The sequence below is a fragment of the Nelumbo lutea genome, chromosome 1 (assembly GCF_056320005.1).
Source record: "Nelumbo lutea isolate HS-2025 chromosome 1, American lotus-T2T, whole genome shotgun sequence".
In the NCBI taxonomy this organism is placed as follows: domain Eukaryota; kingdom Viridiplantae; phylum Streptophyta; class Magnoliopsida; order Proteales; family Nelumbonaceae; genus Nelumbo; species Nelumbo lutea.
In genome coordinates, this window is record NC_142684.1 from 170361976 (window position 1) to 170381894 (window position 19919).

Consider the following 19919-nt stretch of genomic DNA (forward strand, 5'->3'; position numbering starts at 1 on the left):
AAGCCATGCCAATCAAATGTTGGACAATTTGCCCAGATACCGTATGACACATTGGCACGAAGAATTTCATTACCGAACGTTGGACCAAAAGCAGAAAGAAGAAAAGCCATATATTCCATTTTGAAGGCTTGAAAAATGAGAACGGGAATCGTTCTTTGTATGGTCCGTACCAGATTACAGGCTGGGTCTAGTTTTTTCAGAGTGGGTGAACAGCAATATGGGGTTGTCCCTAGTGTTGACATCGACGCAGTGCAATCACGGCCGAGATGAACCCCAACATAGGACATATTCCTTAGGTAGATGCAGATCCGACGATAGAGCTCTTTCTCTTTGATAGGAGGAAGGCAATGAAATCCCTACTTCCCTTCAATTTTTCAGGGAAAAAGAATATTCTTATACTGTATACATGTATGTACGAATAGGCTAGTGGCTAGCTACAATAGCTAATAGGTGGTAAACAAGTGATGATCTTGGCACATCCCATTTTGATGAACGGGGAACACCATATATGATACATTAACTCGAAAGGATTTGTTTGTCTTTTTCACCAGGGATATGTCCTGTTATCAAAATGTGATGTGCCCAGATCGTTCCCCGCAAATTAATAAAGTTGCTCACTTGCGCTGCGTGCCTGCGTCCACTATTCAACTCGTTCCTCTTCTTTCTCTGCATTCCAATTACTTTCCTGGGCAGGTCATCGTTTTCTTCAACAGGTTCCCTCTTATTTTCTTCTCTTTTACTTTTTCAGATCCATTTCAATGGAAGATTAATAAATTATTTTTTATTTGCTTTTACTGATTTCCGTCCTCCTTTTTTCATTTCTCAGGGTTCTCGTGAATTTTCTTCAGTCTGTTGTTATTATGAGATCATTTCTGCAATTAATAGAAACTTCTTTATTTACCGTTAATCTTAAATTCCTCATGAGTTTCCAAAAAAGAAAAAAACACTAGATCGATCCCTCATCTCTCATGGAACTACTGTTAGCTCTAAATGGTCGAAATATGCGTTCCTTCCTTCCTGGACCGAATATCGGTTTATCGTTAGATTAATTAAAACACCTTTAGATATTAAAACTTTATTTTACTTTTATGATATTTTCTTTTCCCGCTTTATAAATGCAATACAATGGATGGGTTTAAGAATGTTCTTATGTATTCTTGATGATTAGGCCATATTCTAGGGAACAAAGGAATGATGTGGGGGATTATTAGGCGAAAAGTTGCTTGTTGTGGGTCGTCTGCTTCGGTAAAACCTAAACCTTTTCTGTTATCCATTGGTTATTTTATATATTCGTAGTTGTATTTTGGCTCGAGCTTAGGGGAGCTGACTTTTGATAAAATTGTTTCATGTTGGCTCGTCTCCTTTTATCTCAGATTTTAGGGCAGCCATTGCAGAGGATTCGACCTGCCGTGTCTGCAGCAAGAAGTTACTCGACTGCAGGACAGAAGGTACTTATGGCGTGAGATTTTTTATTCTTTTCTCCATCTACTTATCATTTTCTCCTCATCTGGTTTTAGCTTGCATTTTTGAATGTTAGAATATGCTCAAGCTTTTTTTTTTTTTTTTTTTTAATACACAAATGTTTTAGAAAATGTTCTTAACATATAATTCGATCCTCGCGTTGATGGGGTGTTATTATGTTCGGCATTTTGTTCCCATGATGATTGATGAATAATAAATGGGCAATCCTGTGTGTTATAGATAATATTAACTTGGGTTTCGGTAAATGGTAGCTTTTCAACTGAACCACGTTCATGGGACTGTCAATTCTATATTTTAAGACAATCCATCAATAATCATTATATTGCTATTATTGTCATAGTCATTCTCCTCCTTTTCCTCCTCCTATTCATTGTGTCCTGAAAACAAACCTCAGTCCTTCAATTTTTTGAAAGATAGCCCTTCATTCAGAAACGGTATTCTATAGAGTTTGGATCTCCTCCCAACAAAAAACTGTTAAACACGTTTCAACATGGTCAGTGTATGCAAATCTCATACATGGTGGGTCCCAGTCTTATGTTGAGATGTGCGGACACAGGTCATGTTGGAATGGGGAGGAGATCCGGACTCTATTCTATGGTTTGTATTTATTTAGTCATTCCATCTCTTTCTCTCTCTTTCATTATTATTAATATTTTGAGGGGCCGGTTTGATCATAAGGTTAACTAAATAAAATGATAACATGAAAGAGACAGTGAGCTACCTGCTACCCGTTCTTCCATGTTAAGAAAACTAACCTCTACTTGTTTTCGTAAGAAACCTTTTTTTCTGGTATAAGTTTTAAGAACCCATGGATTATAAAGTATAAATTCCTTTTAATGACAAGACATATATGACACCGTGACTCCATTTCTTTTCCCTCTTTGATGTGCTGTGGTCCTGTGGATCTATTTTCCTCAATTCTTTACTCCTTTATTGGAAGTTTTATAGCTTAATCCATGATAGTTTTCTTGATTTACCCCTCATTCCCTGGGACCATCTTGCACAATTATTCTAATTTTAAAGTTAAGCTTTCTTTGTTGTGATCCATTTCTAAGCTTCTTACTCCTTTGATTTTACAAACATTTTTTCACAGGCATCACTACTTAGCAGAGGACCGAAACAAGTTCAGAACTTCACTCACTGTATTCTGCTTGGTAATTAATAACTTTTTTTTTTTTTTTTGTTGGCTTACTGATGTGATCTTCTATACCTTTGTAGTAACTTGGTTATAATTTTCATGTCATTGCAGGTGGTTCAGTTAAATCAAAGCCTGTAAGGTTAGTAATGTGCTCCCATGTTTGCAATCAATAACCTTCCTAGTATTGATATGAAAATAGTTTTTTTAGTAGTACAGTCCTTTATCAGCTACCTCTGTAACTTTTCTCTTTCTGCTGTGGAACAATTATTAATGTTCATGCATTTAAATCAAGAAAAATAATGAAATTGTACTGAAAAAGGAATATGTGTTTTATAGGAATTAATTCTGTTCCTTTGTACATCTATTCCTTGGACTTTTTCTCACAAATGTTTTCATGGAAAATATGCAGGGAATTTATTACATTTACGCAACCAAGCAGTCCAATTCAAATATGGAGTAGATCATTTTCTTCAGATAATGGTGCGACTTGTGCCTTGTTGAATTTGCTCATAAATTCATGCTTTCATTCAAAGATACTCATTCACAAATACGCTAAAATGCATGCATGCACACACATATATCTATTCATGCACGTATGCCTATTCATATACACAGTCAATCTATCAATCTGTTACACACATATGGATATTCTGTTTCTCCATTTTGGAATCTTTATTCTCAGAGCAATGCTATCTTACACATTTCTTTCTTTATGAAGGTGACCTGGTTGATGCAGTTGTTCCTTTCATGGGTGAATCTATCACCGATGGCACACTAGCAAAATTTTTGAAGAGTATGTTTTATTAACAATTGTATTGTTTCTTTTTTTCAGCCTTAAGAAATAAGAATTATTATTCTGCACTACTGTAATATAATTGAGTCTGTGCATGTATGTATACATAATTTTCTTTTTGGTTTGGGAACTCATTGTCTCTGATATATCTGAGAGCAGAACCTGGTGATAGTGTACAAATTGATGAGCCAATTGCTCAAGTGGAAACTGATAAGGTATTTATCATGATGCAATGCATCCTAAATGATGTAATAATGATGTGCTATTAATGTTTGTGAATCGTGACTGGAATGTCATAATACTGAAATTTTGTTGATGGCCATGACCAAAACAAATATTTATGTTCTTTAATTGTCTGTTTATGATCAGGTGACCATAGATGTTGCCAGTCCGGAAGCTGGAGTCATCCAAAAGGTAAAATATCATTAACCATGAATAATGTCTTGGATGAAAGCTTAGCAACATTCTCTTCTGCTTTTTAATATAAGTCAGGTAATGTGTTGAATGTATTTGATTAATTTCTTTGTTCATTATTGGCAGTTTGTAGCTAAGGAAGGTGACACTGTGGAACCGGGAACTAAGATTGCTGTTATTTCAAAGTCTGGTGAAGGTGCTATACACGCTGCTCCATCAGAGGAGAAATCTGATAAGGAGGCTTCTAAACCATGTCCTCCTGGAAAGGAGAGTGTGGCCAAGCAAGAGCCTAAAGTAGAAACTTCTGCTGTCAAGGAGAAGCCTAAAACATCTTCTCCACCACCTCCACCATCATCACTGCCAAAAGCCTCAGCTACAGAGCCTCAGCTTCCTCCCAAGGAAAGGGAAAGACGTGTAAGTCTCTTGACTTTTTTTTATTTTTCTTATTTACAAAAATATTCTGGTAATTTCCTGTATATTGCACCATAATTTATTAGAAAAAAACCCATGACTGCTTTCTTTGGAAGTTTATTGATGTTCACTGTCAGTGTCTCAATTTTTTTTTTTTTATATTGCAAGGAGTTTCCTCTTTTTTAAATACCGTGTGTTAAATACCATAAAATCCTTACCATCAATCATTTTCTATCTAAAGGAATGGTGCTGGACAATCAGTGTTGTTTCTTTGATACCTCTGGCATTATGCTTTGTGGTTTGATCTGAATGCAACAACAAAATCTTTAATGGAAACGTGTCCAGCAAAGAAACAGTGATTAGGAAGATGGAAAGGCTTCTCATCTTTTGGACCAACACACATAAGGGGTTTGAAGGCTTCACATATCATCACTTTTTTTAATCAATGGCAGTGGATGGATTATAAGGGAGGATTTTGCAATATAAGTAATATTTTATTAGTTCAATTTAAGTAAATTTTGATAAAAATCTCACGCAAAAGCAATTTCAGGGGTATAATATACTATTTACTACCTTTCGCCAGATGTAAATGTTTCTTTTTGAGAGAAGCTCAACCTCCATTTCAATACAAAGCTTACACGTTACCTACTGAAAAACCCTAACACCATGTAATTGGTATCACATAGAAAGACAAAATCCATATCATCAATAATTTCTAGGCTCTAAATAAGTTCCTTGAACATCTTTTTAATGTCAGAACTGTCACTCCTTGATACAGAGATATGCAAACCTCCTTCACCTGTGATGGAACCCTTCTTTTTCATGTTCCTTTTCTCTCTCCACGAAAATTTGCTGTTCTATGATTTCAGATTCTTCTTTATGCCGAACTGATGCTTCTAAGTTCTAACATTGTACAGGAGGATGAATTATAAAAATTCTAGAAATAGCATACCCAGACCAGCCATAAGCTTTGGGAGCAAAATTCCGAAATTAGAAAAGTTGACATGTTTGTAAGAAAACGGTGAATCTCCTTTTACAGATCTTCATGCACAACTCATCCATTCACCATTCTTGCAGGTCCATAGAACAAGGTGTTAAATACTTCTGAACTACAATATGTTCATAAAACAAAAAAAAAAATCAATATCTCTAGATTTGATTAAACTTCATAAAGTTCTTTTTTTTGATAATAAAAAGAAAAATTTATACAAGAGAAAAAAGAATACAGAAGAAAGGTGATGAGTTATCTCCCAAGAAACATGTTAGACTATTTGAGGTTCCTCTTGAGATTTTTCAAATCCATAAAGGAGGGAAGATGGATAGTTTGTTTCGGAATAGTATTATTTGGTTCTTGCAGATCTAGATGGCTGAAAGTGTGAAATACTTTTGAACTACAATACGTTCATAAAACAAAAATGCAACATTTCTAGATTTGATTAAACTTCATAAATTTAGAGTACTACATGTTTAGCATGGACAAGCATTTGAAGTTCCACTTGAGATTTTTGAAATCCATAAAGGAAGGGAGATGGATGGTTTGTTTCAAAATAATATTCTTTGATTTATCAAAAAAAATTCTTTGATTCTTGTAGATCTAGATGGTTGAGAATGAATAAGAACGCTTGATCCTCTAGTATTGGGTTGGACTAGGACTGTCTTGAGGTTTTTTCCTTTGTCCTCTAATTATGGGGTGGACTGGACTTTGGCTTTAGAAGAGGTCTTTGTAAACCGGAAACTACCCTTGCTATTCACTTGTTATAGTTTTGAAGGGGTCTTTTTGGACACCTCTTGCTAGATACTCACATTTGGACTGCCTACCTCTTTGATTTCTTTTTTTTTGTGCTTCTTTCTTTGCTTCTATCTGTACCCCCTCCCTGCAGAAGGCCATGGTATTTTATTGGGAGGTGTTCCTGGAGAAGATTAACACTTGTAATGCCTTTCAAAGGAGGAAACCTAATTATTGATAAAAAAGGAGGAAACCTAATTGATATTTATCTCTGCATGTTTGCCTTCATTGTAATGTGAGTGGGGGTTAGCAGCATGCGAAATCCGGGACCCTCTGGTGTAGGGTGTCTTTAGAAATGAAAATGGCGATGTTCTTGCACTTTTCTGAGGCCCAATAGGAAGTGGAATTTCCTTGAGGACAGAGTTGATGGCTTTGCTGCAGGCTCTACGATCGGCAATGGAGTTGAATCTCACAAGAGTTGTGATGGAAGGAGATTTACATGTGGTAGTAAACTGGCTGAAGAATTGCGAATTAAAGATGCAATATTTCAGACAAGAGATTAAAGAAATCAAGTGGCTAATCAGAAGTATGGAAGTAGCAGTCCAATGGATTTCTAGGTTGGCAAATGGGCTGGCTGATGCCTTAACTAAACAAGGGATGACTAGGGAAGAGTTATTTTGGGCAGTCATGTAATGGGATTAATTTGTAGGCTGGATGTTCTAGCTTACCTGTGGGTGTTTTGTACATCCTTCTAATATTCTGTATATTCTCAATACTTCCCTTAATGATAAAATAAAAGACTTGATCTGTTTTTAAATTGTTGATGTCAATACATAACACTCTGCTGCTTGGGTGTTTTGCCTGGAAATAACATTCTTATTTGTGAAATCAAGAAGTAAGAATAGTTGAGCCACTTGCAAAATATTGATGTCAAAGCATAAAACTGAGATGACTGCAAATCAGTGATGTTTTGATGAATAATGGTAAACGTTATATTAAAACCATTATTCATAAAAAAGAACTTTGTATTAAAACCATCTGAGCAAGAGAAACTCTGTAATCAGGATGACTGAATATCAGGGAGAAACATCATTGGTTTATGAGAACAGCTGGGGCTGAAGAAACAAATAAAAAGAAAAAGCACACATTTCTACAATTCTGCCCCAGGGTCTGGTACCCTCCATTGTAAATATGATCTCTCAATCCCATTTCTTTCTGGAGAATAATCTAAAAGCATTGGTTGATCTTGGAATCCACTTGAATGAGCTCTTCAAGGAAGAGCCAGTGTCTTTGCTTCTCTGTGTACAATCTGCACACCCATTATACCATTTTTTTGCAGAAGACATTCAGTCAATAGCAATATGTTAGTCCCTTTCAGTTTCTGTTCTGTCCTAGATAATACAGCTAGTTTGAGGCCTTGCATAGTGCTATTGATTCATCTCTAGCTAAGGTACATTTTCCAATAGGGAAGGGGAAGATATGTGAAGATCCCCACCAACCTGAGGGCATTGGGTTTCTAGAGGCTTGTCATCAATGGTGGTGCAGTTCCAGCGTTTTAAAAGCACAAGGGGCAATTTGTGCCCGAAGCGCAAGGCGAGGCACATGCCTTTTTGAAGCAAGGCACAAAAACACAAAAATGCCAAAAAAATAGAATATTAATAAAAAATAAACTTAAATTTTAAAATAAATGTTTTAAAAAACTCATTATCTAAAATTAAAATACATAAACATAACAAGTAAAGCATATTCAAATGAAAATTTAAAAATAAAATCAAAGATATAAAACATTTTCAAGCATGTAAAATCCACAATCTCTTTTTTTTTCCCTCCCTCAATTTCGTTACTTCAAGTAGTTTATGTGATGTAAAATGTATTGTAATCCTGATTTTACGAGCCACCTCTGTACGAAGCCCCTCAAGGCAAGCCCAAACAAGTCCATGTTAGGGTCTTAAATTCTTAATTCTCACACAAAAATAATGATTTTATAATTTTAATTGCCTTTTAAGAAGATATTTATTAGGTGCATACCCTAAAATGTGCCTAGGCACACCTTTTAAATCACTGTACAGTTCATTCTTGAATAGCTCTCTTCTAAGTAACATGAGTAGCACCCACAATCTCGTGGGATGCTATCCAAAGGAACACCCTTGAATATATCCAAAGTGAATATCCACTGGGCAACATAGAGAGCAATAAGTCATATAATAACCTCATTTTCTTGTTGAAAATTCAAGATTTTTTTTCCCTTTACAGACACTCCAAAGTATAGCTTCTCGTCCATTTCTCCACAATCCACATAAATTTCCTTCTCTTGGTGCAAAGAAGAATGAAGTTGGATCTAATATATAATTAGGAGGTTACATGTGGTCTCAAGTAGAAGAAAGATATGGTTTCATATGACTGATATGTAGGAACAGGAGAGGAAAGTTTGATTAGCATTCTTTTCTTTGTTCGTTCCTCTTGAATTCTGTGAACTCTCAATTTCCTTCTTTGTAGGCTTTTCCATTTAGATCAATTTGGTTTGGTCTGGTCTCACCCAAGAGAAGGGCATTGTGTTGGGAGGTATATCATTTGAACATTGATACTTGTGAAACTTTGCAAATGGAGAGTCCTTAGTATATTTCTTTCCTCAAATGCTTTCTTTGTAATGGAAACGGGTATCTACATTCCATATTTCCAACTGCTAATCTCCTGCCCTTATTCTTCCATTTATTTGGGGATTGTTTTTTGGCTTTCTTTGGCCGTAGGTGGTTCCCACCCTGAGATGTGGATACCTTTTCAAGACCTTCGTTTTTTTTTTTTTTTTTTTTTTTCAATCTAAACAGGAAAAGAGGTAAAAAACCTAAGATTATGTGGAGGTGCACAAGGGCTCCATTCTTTGGTTCAATTGGGTAGAAGGGAATGCATGGAACTTCAAAGAGAAGCATCTGCACAAGGAGGCCATTATTGATAGCATTGTGATTAATGTGGTTTATTGGATCAAAGCTCCAGAGATCTTTGTTACAGTTCTTAAAGGATGACATTATTAGATGTTGGCAGATTTTGGCAAAATCCTCATCTTCTATGCCCAACTTTTAAACAAACTAAGCCAGCATTGAATCAATTCATTCTTAACTTTGATGGGTGCAACATGGGTAACCTAGGGAATTTTAGATTAGGAATCTTTAGAGACAGCTGTGGGGACTGTGATAGCACTCTTGTTAGGCCCCATAGGGTTTGGAGCTTCTACAAGGGCTGGATTCCTTTTTGTCCCACACCTTTCTAGATTATCATCTTGTTTCAAACCATCAAACAAATCCAAGAAACTAAGGTTAATAGACAAAATAACATGCAACGAGATTGTTCTATAGGCTTGAGTTAAAACTACATAATATATCAAGTTCAAGCAAAACTTAAACTCACATAATGTGCAAATGATTCTAATAGATCAACCAAATAATTGTTGTACAAACAAAAATTAGGATTTAATGGCACATCCAAGAGGAATTTTGAGCCAGCTCAAAATGGTCAGTCTCCATTAGGTGGGTGATAGTTGTACTGCTCCTGACATTTTCAAATGTAAGGGTGGTGAAATGGAAGAAACTTTAATATCAGGGAGCCCAAAATAATTTTCTGTTATGAATCTTATGACTTAAAGGGGGCATTTGGCAAAGAAATCTACCTTTTAACAAGGATATTCTGCTTATATTGCTTTACTGTTTGACAACTTACCATGATTGCAGGTTCCTATGACAAGGCTTAGGAAACGGGTTGCAACACGTTTGAAAGACTCTCAGAACACATTTGCAATGCTGACTACATTCAATGAAGTTGATATGTAAGTTTACTCATGATGAATTGTAGTTTTTTTTACTTTGAATCTAGACTAACTATTTCTGCCTCTTTGACTTGGTGTTAGCCTGTAAATCCTATTTTATTAATTTAACTAAAACATATGATGATGCATGTTTCTACATTGATTTGTGATAATACAGGACCAACCTGATGAAGCTTCGTTCTGATTATAAAGATGCCTTTGTGGAAAAGCACGGTGTGAAGCTGGGACTTATGTCAGGATTTATGAAAGTATGTAAATAACAGAAAATGAAATTTGAACTTCTTATGCGCATAAGGAACATTGTATAGTGTTTGTATCTATAGTTCTATATATTTCTTTGATTGTTTAGGTTTTCAATTTTTGTTCCAGGCTGCTGTCAGTGGGCTTCAGAATCAGCCAATAATCAATGCAGTCATTGATGGGGATGATATCATATATAGGGATTATATTGATATCAGTATTGCTGTTGGTACTCCTAAGGTTTGTAAATAACTCATTGTTGTAGTTGCTGTATGATTTTGATGCATTCTTCATTGTTCTGTTTCATTATTAACTCTAGGTTTATGATAATTGACGAGAGGTCCATATTTATCAGATTGACATTCAAAATTGGTTGATTGTACAATAATAGATATTATTATTCTAAAAATGGGATTTGGGTCTATAATCACTGGTATTGATGGATGGTTTTCCCACTTCTCAGTATCAGAGTGCATATATATTAGTCAAGGTGGTGAATAGTTGTTTTGGTAGAGATGTTGTCTAGACTCTAGTTGGCCTCTAAACAATAGCTAGTTTGCAATACATACACATGCTAATGAAGGTGGTGAGTCTGGTGATTAGTTGTTTTGATTGCATAATTAGCATGTTTTCAACTTTGGTGTAATATAACCAGACGTGGATACATATGCTAATGAAGGCTACAGATTACCAGTAAAACATATGACATAGAATATGAAAAATGACTACCGCAAATAAAAACATTACTTGGTGTTCCGAATTAGTTAAAACCTAATATCTCAGATTGGTCAACTAGCTGTTAGGCAAGTATCTATTTGGTTGACTAGATAATCAGTCAATCCTTTGTAATCATTTTTTTTTTTAATTAAAGCTTGTAAAAACAAGGAAAAGGACAAGTTTCAGGAAAGAAAAAGGGGATGGGGGTTGCAAGGAGTACTTCCTATTTGTGTTTGATTACATGTCATTGTCATATCATCCAAGCCCTTATCCCAACTCCACCGGTGTGAGCTTGTCTTACACTGCTGGTCCCAAGCCCAGTACTAAAACTTTGGCTGAACTCTCGTGAACATGGATTCTGATTTGTCTTTCGTGTATGATTACATGTCGAAGTTGCTAAATACAAAGAACCCTTTCTACCACCAATTTAGCTGGTCAAGTGGTTAACCTTGGAATCTCAGAGGATTAAATGTTCAACCTAGATACAATGGGTATATTGGAAAGCGTAACAAATCCGCATGGGATTTTCTTTATACAAACTAACTATAAATATGTATGAGCTGATTGTCTTGGTATAATTTGGAATTCAACAGTAATTCGAATTTGAGGACAGGGTTGCTGAAAGAATGATTCAACTTCTAAATGGATCTCAAGAGTCAAGACCCTCCCCCTCCACCTCCCCCCAGAAAAAGGATAATTTAGAGAATAAAAAATTTCTTAAACTCCATCAACATGACCTGTCAGAAGAATAATGTGCTGAATATTTTTTTTTGTCATTATATTTTATGTGCAGCTCTTTTCTTCATCCTTGGCAGAATTTCTGAGCTTAGTTTCCCTAGAGAATTTTGGTTGCACTTTGTTGAGATCATGTTGTTGGATTCTCTTCTGAATTTCGTACTCTATAAAAATGTAATCTTGGGTTGTTAAATATACTGATTTACTTTTGTCTTTGTGCTATCAAGGGTCTTGTTGTTCCAGTCATCCGTAATGCAGATAAAATGAACTTTGCTGAGATAGAGAAAGAGATCAATACCCTAGCAAGGAAGGCTAATGATGGCACCATATCAATTGATGAGATGGCTGGGGGCTCATTTACAATATCTAATGGAGGTGTCTATGGAAGCCTTTTGAGTACCCCAATTATCAATCCCCCACAGGTATGCCCCCCTCTTCCTGACTAGTTGATGAATGTCTCCTTATTTCAACTCCCCCCATTTTGTAGTATATATATATATATATATTTTCAAGTTATTTTCATGAAAAATTTAACTAAATACTCAGCCAAGTTATAAATCTCTCGTGCTTTCCCTTTCAATCGGAAGGAAAATCTCATAGTCATCACTATTTTGCAGTCAGCAATCCTGGGCATGCACTCAATAGTGACCCGTCCAATGGTTGTAGATGGCAACATTGTTCCAAGGCCAATGATGTACATTGCATTGACCTATGATCATAGGCTGATTGATGGAAGAGAGGCAGTTTTCTTCTTGCGCCGTATCAAGGATGTTGTGGAGGATCCTCGCAGGCTGCTGCTTGACATTTGAAGGTGTACCACCGACTTTTTTGATTTTGTGATTTGCCAGTTTACGTAGGTTCTGGCATATCAAGATTTTTATTTAGCCACAATAAGTAATGGGCTCAAAATTTTGCTGGGATTCTTTTCTTGGTCAAAACCGTCTGCAAGTTCTACAACTGCGGCCTTCCATGGTTGAGTTTCCTATGAGAAACCCTGCTTGATTACATAATTGTTGTTTATATTTGCCAACTTATTTTAACATGCTTAATTTCAATCTGCCAAGGAGGAGTCAATATCTAGCTAAGAGTTACAAGATTTGTATGAAAGGGGGTATTGCCCCTACATACTTCAAAGCACCAAAAGTTTGTCTTATGATGCGTCTTTCTTTTTTCATGTTCCCCCTTTCTCCCTCGTTAGTCGTTACTAACTCTTTTTTGTTGGGTTTGCTAATGTTTACTGATAGAATAATGTTTGACATCCTGTCCACTCATCCAGTGCTCCGGGTAGGGGGGATCAACATGGACTAACGGCCCCTTTTTTTAATATTTTAAGGGGTAAATTACAAAGACCCTCCTGTACTATGGGGTCTGTGATAAAGGCCTCCTGTACTTTGTTTTGCGATAAAACCCCTGTATTATGACCATGAGACAAAGACCCCTTCCGTTAATTTTCTGTTAAAATCTGTCGTTATGATATTTTTTAATCCTCATATTATCCCTATAATTATCTATTCGGGATAATTGAGAAAAAATACTGTTTATCTTCTCTAACTCACGTATACAAACAGCAGCGGCGATAATCCCTTTTAAAAGTAGGGATTGGGATTACCACCGCTAAGAGTTGGCAATAAGTAAAGAGTCAACCGAATCCCAATCCCTACACACACAGCAGCGGCGGTAATCTAGGGATTGGGATTACCACCGCTAAGAGTAGGCAGTAAGGAAAGAGTTAACCGAATCCCAATCCCAATCCGTTCTTCTATAGACTGTCGAGACATAAAATAGAGGACGCCACTTCCATCTCCTCCACTGTCCATCTCTCCTTATCTTTTTACAACCTTCCTATTTCCTGTGGGTGTTTCTCTTTGTCATCGTCTTTATATTTTTACCTTTCCGGCTTTCACCCCCTCTCTCTCTATTCCTTAATAAATGTCTAATCATCGTAATCTCTCTCGTTGCCTCTTTCTTCAACTGATTTCTGATTTTTTTCCTCTATCATCCATGGCCTCCGGACCAGAAATGTCCGATGCATCGTTTCTGGATCAACTAATCAGTAGTAGAAATATAGATCTCTCTCTTTCTTCCTCTTATACTGGGTTTCACGAGCTCACCGAGGAGAGAATCCGGTGACCCTGATCGGGAAAGTGAAGGACGGAGCCACGAGCGGATCATCCTCATCAACCCCTTTCACGCAAGGCATGATCGTCATTGAAGGTGCTGGAAGGGGGTTTTTGTCTCCGTCCTTCACGATACATGAACATGAACAGCAGCGGCGCTTATCCTCATCAACCCCTTCCTGATACCGAAACAACAACGGCACTTAGAAGGGATTATTGCCGCTGCTGTTCCTGTATCCTGAGGTCGGGGAAGATGAACAGTATATTGTTTAAATAGATACAAGGTAGTACGAGGATTAAAAAATATTACGACGGATTTTAACGGAAAATTAACGGAAGGAGGTTTTTATCTCACAGTCATAATACATCCGCATAGTACGGGGGATCTTTCTAATTTACCCAAAAAAGCGGTAAGTAATTGTTCAGGTATCTGTCGTATGCACATTATAATGAAGCCAGAGGAATGGTACAACTTTTGTTATTTTTTTTTTTTGCGATAAATAGACTGCAATGCACCTCAGAAAAACTTCATTGTTTTAAATAATTTATTATTATTATTAGAATAAAATTTTTAAACTATCTTTATTATTCACAAAATTAACGAACTGTATTTTTACTGTTTAAATATTATCTTTCGATACTCTTAAGTTTTCTAACAATTGATATTGCTTTAAACGGTAACCGAAGAAAACGAAATGTTAAATTTGTCCTCCACTGTCTTTAAATTTCATCCACTCTTCTTCTTTTCTTTCACTTTCTTCTTCTTCTCTTTCCTCTTCTTCTTTTCTTTCTCTTTCTTCCTCTTCTCTTTCCTCATCTCTGTTCGTCGTCTTGTTGATGGTGAAGAGAGAACTACCACCGACGTAATCAAAGTCGAAAATGACGGCGGCAATAGCTGTTTTGCCCAGAGACTGCTGTTTTACTCGGTGCAGGCGACGAGCCGGGTTGCTTTATACCTTACAAGAAAGACCAGATTGTCTTTACCCAATCTTCGATAAGCACAGATGTCGTCATTGAATTGATCCATACTCTCAGAACTCGTGATCCACCAGCATGGCTTCCACCCAAATTCAACAGAAAAAAGGAGGGCAACGGAAGGAGGAGCAATCGAAAGCTTTTGACGGGTGGAAATGTTGGAAGACACGGGAGAGAAGAGTGGACGGTGGAACAGGCACGGGAGTTGCAGGAGACACGGGTGCAAATGTTGGAAGACGGGATTATGCTACTTCGAACAGAAGTGAAATAGGGGAGCACTGAAATAGGGTTCACTTTTTTTTGGTTCAAACTAAATCACCACCGCTGTGGTGGTTATCTCTTCTTCCATCGTCGTCTCCATCTGTAAATAAACAGCTGGAAATAAACATCAATATGACCATAAACAGCAGCTTAAAAATACTAAAATAGAAATATAAAAGCTGTATAAACTGAACTCTCAAAAATATTGTTTTATGATTTTTAAATCTTCATATTATATTCTCATGCTTGTTTTAAGAATATGTACTTAATTAATCGTCACCTCCGTCTCCGTTTTCATGCTTTACGTGATCATCTCTGATCCTGCAATTGTTGATAATCCAAATCTCTTGTGCTTTCAATTGCTCCCAAGTTCATGAAGTTGCAGACCCTAACATTGCGCCAATTTAAGCCGCAACTTGGGTTCGTTGGTAAGGTTATCAGCTTTCGATATGGTTCTATTAATCGGCTTCTGGGGCCCTCCTTTGTTGGGGAACCGAACTGGGAACCGCCCCCAATTCAATGCCAATTCATTTGAAGGAAGGAAGGATATGGGCTACCCCTTAACGCCGTTGAAGACCAAAGGGTTGTCCATGTCGATTGTCAAAATCTGTTGGGGAGTGGCTTCTTGAGCTTGGTGCTTAGTTTTACTGCTGTCTGCATTTGGTTGACGATTACAGAGTAGGGGATGGCCGGTGAAGAGGGGAAGTTAGCTAATGTCTGATAATTGAAATACATTAGTTGAAAGATGCAAAAAAGAAATTTCAGGTATAATTGAAAGAACCCATTGTCGATTGAGTTTGGTAACTAGAAAGACCAAGGACACGAGTTCTTCTTTTTCTGGGTTTTGACTGTCTCCCCCGCTGCTGCAACTTGCAACAGTGGCAGCGGCAACGGTGGCTGTGTTGACATTGGATCTGAAACAGGGGTTGCAGCAGCTGCAGCGGCAGCAGCAAGGGTGGCTGTGGTGACATCTCCGGTTGTTTGATCTGAAACAGGGGTTGCAGCAGCGGCAGCGCAATCTCCGCTTGTTGAATCTGAAACAGGGAATGAGGGGAGAGAGAGAGAGCGAAGGGGACAAAGAGAGAAAGGTCGGATGTGGATAGGTCCGCTGCTGCTGCAAAAACAGGGTAGACCTCACCTTCTTCTTTCAAAGCTTCTGTTCGGAAGAAGGTTAAATCGAAAGTGGTCGGATATAGACGACGACAGTAGTGGCGATGGAGGCGGAGAGACGGGAGTGGAACGGTTGCGAGTGGTTTGGTATAGCTGCCTCCGAGGAGAGGGATGGTGAAAAAGGGAGAGGGACTAAGAGCAAAATTGGGTTTTAAAGAAAATTTATACAATCACGTTAGTGTATTAATTTTGACGGAATATTAACGTAGAGGTGGACCTAGTCAATAGTTGGAAACTTAAGGGTACCACAAGCGGTAAGGATATTTGAAAAATTTTCGCTTAGTACCTCTCCAAACTTTAAAATGCAACGATTCATTACTCAAACTTTTAAAACATGTACTTGGCTGTTAATTAGTTGTTAATCAGCTGTTAAGTGGTATTTGAAAAAGACATAAATATCCTTTAAGTTAGGGGTAATCATGGATCGGGCTTGGGCCAGGCTTTTCACTTATGATAAGGTTTATAGTTTAGGATCAGGCACAGCTTGGCCTGGGGTTTCAGGCCTGAAACATAAGCCCTAGTCAGGTCTACATGGGCCCGGGCCGAATCGGGCCTAATTTTGGGCCAATGTCTTTCATATATATAAAACATTACATATCTATAATATTTTATATTAAATGACATAACATGTATATAAACCTATTGTATATATTATATAATATAAATATTACATATAATATAAATTATACATGTCATGTTATAATATTTATATATAAAATATATAATATAATGTAAAATAACTTATATACATATGTATATAATGTGTAAGTTTAAATATATGCGGGCTGGGTCGGGCTTAGGCTTGAAGTATTAAGCCCAATCCTAGCCTTAAAATTTGCGGGCCTGATGTGAGCCCGGGCCCAGGCTGGGCCTGAACACAAAACCCAGGCCCAAGCTCGGAATTTCTGGGTCGGACTGAAATGATTACCCCTACTTAATTTTCTTTATCAACCATTTAAACGTTGACAAAAAAAAAAAAAAAACAATTTCAAACATTTGCCTTTTCCATTCAAGAAAGTTGGGGTCATGTTTGAGTAGGCATTATGGTGACCCCCAACTTTCTTGAATAGAATAGGCAATGATTTGAGATTGTTAATTTTTTGTCAATGTTTAGATGTTTGATAAAGAAAATTAGCTTACACTTGAAGGGAATTTGTGTCATTTTCAATTGCCACTTAAAGACTAGTTAACAACAAGTACTAGATTGTCATGTTTTGAAAGTTCGGATACTAAATTGTCATATTTTAATGTTCATGGACCAAAGTGGCACTAGGCCCAAAGTACATGGTACTAATCGGGAATTTTCCCTTATTTTACTATTATTACTATCTACCTATCTATTTATCTACTTAAAGCATTGGGAGGGTGTATGACAACATTGTAAGATTGATATTTATATTTTTTTGTTTTCTAAATTTTTGACATGTGTCTCTTTTTCCCTTCTCTTCTTTATTCTCTTTTTCTCCCACATCTCTTTGTTTGAAAATTTATAAAAATGTCACATATAAGACAAATCTTCTTATATAATTGACTCAATGGCATTCAAAAATTATAGTAGTGCCACATAATTATTTACGATTATGACATCTTATAAATAAAATGACATTCCTCTTCTTTCTCAACTCTCTCCCCCCTCCTATTCTCTATCTCGACTTTTATTTATTCATTTATTTATTTTATTATTATTATCTAAACATTTATTTATTTAATAAAATTAAATAAATTATTTATTTTAATAAAATAAATTTGTAGAATAAAAGAGATGTGACATTAAGAGATTGATTTCATTAAATATTTATTTATTTATTTTAAAATAATTTACTAACAAATCATTCTCTCCCCTTGAGCCCAATATTTAGTGTTGTCAACAGGTTGGGTCTGGTTTGAGATAGCCTATACTAGTCCCATCCCAATAGACTTTTATATATTTATTTATTTAATTTGTTTAAGAAAAAATAGGGCTAAACCAAATGGGTTGGGTCTATCCTGATGGAGCTAAATTGATTGAATATAATTATAACGGTTTTGGTTCCATGATTTTGTCTTGATTAATTATTGGATTGATTCTCATTTTTACTTGTCCAAAATTGATTCAAGTCTGGAATCAAACATTTCATGAAATATATAATTTTTTATCTTTCTTGTATTTTTTATCATGTTTCATGTTTGAAATAGTAAATTTGATAAATAATAAATAAATAATATTAGGTAAAAATGTTTAACTTATTAACATAAAAATAAATTAGTATTATTTTGACTATTGATTTCAATATAACGAGGTCTATGATTTGATCCCAATTAAATAATCGGTTCAAGACTGGTTCTACGTGTTTGTTTATTATTCATAATAATACAATTATATTTATTTATTTATTTAAAACATAACCCAACTTATTATTGTATCTCCAAATAAGTGTAAAATTGTATCTCAAAATGGCATTTTTAATTTTTTTGCAGGGGCTTTCCCACTAGCATCTACTAAAAAGCAAAAAAAGTTGTTCAGTTCAAACAACTTCAACTGTTATCAAATGCTCCTAAGGAGAATTTTAATGCCTTGGCTATTCCACTGAGGGCTTCATTAACATCAATGAACTTATTATATGTGGTGCAAAATTTGGAAAACTACCTTCACAAGGCGACAACAATTTGATAGGATAAGCATATTCAAATGCTGAGAGAATTTTGATGCGAAAATCATCACCAATAGGTTTTTGATGGTAATACATCTCCAAGTCATAACAAGTATACTTGGAGAGTCAAAGCTATGTCAGCTTGAGATTTAAGGGGTGTTCTATAGTGTGGATGAGAATGAGTGCGGATTGGTCCACATCACACTTGTGGCAGGGACCAATCCAAACCACACCACAGTCCACAACTGTTCTGAATTGTGAACAAACTATGCGGACTGGGCTAGTCCACACCCATAGTGGCATTTTGTAGCGTGGTGTGGACCAGTTCACACCACACTTTTTTGATTCTATGTATCTCATGTACATTTTATGAATAATATACATAGTTAATCATAAATATCTAATTTTTACATTTTGTATGATAAATGTTTAAAAAATGCATCAATGAATTAATAGTAACCAATAAATATTATTTTTTTATAAAACAATAGTAAAATAATTAAGAAATTAAAAAAAATATTAAATATTTTAAAAACATTATTTTATTAATAAAATATTAAATTTTATAAAAATTAAAACTTATGAGATGGCATGCTTTTCCATCTTTAAACCTAAACATCTTGTCAACTACCAGGTGCCTTCTCTTTGGAGCAGGGACACTTGGGTGATAGATTGCTCGTATGCTTGTGGTGAGTATTCAAAAGGCAGTAGGTAAATTGTCCACCTGCAGGCTTGGGGTGTCCGGAAAATTATACTACTTGACAGTGGGGTGGCTATGTCTAATCCATTAAGGCAGTCTCTGTATACTTCAATGATTGCCTCAATAGTGGTGATTTCAAAGCCTTGGCAACAACTAGAAGTCTCAAGCAAATATTTCCAGCAATGGTGATTTTCTTTAGCTTGTCAATCTTTGTAGACCTATCCAACATTTGGAAGGGTGTTTATTTCTCAATCCATGCATCTATGCTGTACTTTGTAGGAAGCTTAAGGCATTGTAATGGCTATACCAATGCCTGGACACCTGGTGACAGCTCAAGAAGAAAGTAGTGTGGTTGAAGATTGCAAACGTCTTCAAGATTTAATTAATTCTCATGATGCAGGTTTCATGTTGACTGATACAAGGGAAAGTATCAAAAGATGCCTCAGACGGGAAAATATCAAACAAATGAGGTGATAGACAAGGAATACAAAATGTGCCGGATAATCAGCTCTCAATAAGTGTAAGGAAGAACAATGGATGGAGGAGAGGACAGGAGGAAAGAACACAGGTTTTATAGCAGATGCCTGTTTTTC

The 19919-nt window shown here is 36.2% G+C and overlaps 1 protein-coding gene and 1 long non-coding RNA gene across 3 annotated transcripts; one reads left to right on the forward strand and one right to left on the reverse strand.

Moving 5' to 3' along the window:
* Nucleotides 1-225: 225 nt before the first annotated feature.
* On the forward strand, nucleotides 226-12626 carry LOC148879130 (dihydrolipoyllysine-residue succinyltransferase component of 2-oxoglutarate dehydrogenase complex 2, mitochondrial-like). 2 transcript variants are annotated; one of them, XM_088960554.1, is made up of 16 exons: nucleotides 608-713; nucleotides 827-993; nucleotides 1169-1245; nucleotides 1374-1448; nucleotides 2576-2636; nucleotides 2732-2759; nucleotides 3030-3100; nucleotides 3339-3413; nucleotides 3573-3628; nucleotides 3783-3827; nucleotides 3954-4241; nucleotides 9687-9781; nucleotides 9939-10029; nucleotides 10151-10261; nucleotides 11701-11895; nucleotides 12091-12626. In XM_088960554.1, exons 2-16 carry the CDS (start codon nucleotides 969-971, stop codon nucleotides 12280-12282), a joined length of 1485 nt encoding a protein of 494 aa, XP_088816680.1. In that variant the 5' UTR covers nucleotides 608-713; nucleotides 827-968; the 3' UTR covers nucleotides 12283-12626. The 2 variants fall into 2 exon arrangements, with proteins under 2 accessions (XP_088816681.1, XP_088816680.1); XM_088960555.1 differs by lacking the exon at nucleotides 827-993 and having other exon boundaries at nucleotides 226-713.
* Nucleotides 12627-14158: 1532 nt separating this feature from the next.
* Nucleotides 14159-16123, reverse strand: LOC148879131 (uncharacterized). Its single transcript, XR_016104136.1, has 2 exons — nucleotides 15107-16123; nucleotides 14159-14926 (listed from the first exon to the last, which is right to left on the reverse strand). It is a non-coding gene; the product is annotated as an uncharacterized LOC148879131 (long non-coding RNA).
* Between the last annotated feature and the right edge of the window lie 3796 nt (nucleotides 16124-19919).

Bases quoted from the DNA above. Each gene is read 5' to 3' on its own strand.
- LOC148879130 (XM_088960554.1), top strand. From the start codon at position 969: ATGGAACTACTGTTAGCTCTAAATG. The intron at 1,449-2,575 runs GTACTTATGGCG...ATTTTTTCACAG, and splicing joins ACTCGACTGCAGGACAGAAG to GCATCACTACTTAGCAGAGG. The intron at 4,242-9,686 runs GTAAGTCTCTTG...CCATGATTGCAG, and splicing joins CCAAGGAAAGGGAAAGACGT to GTTCCTATGACAAGGCTTAG.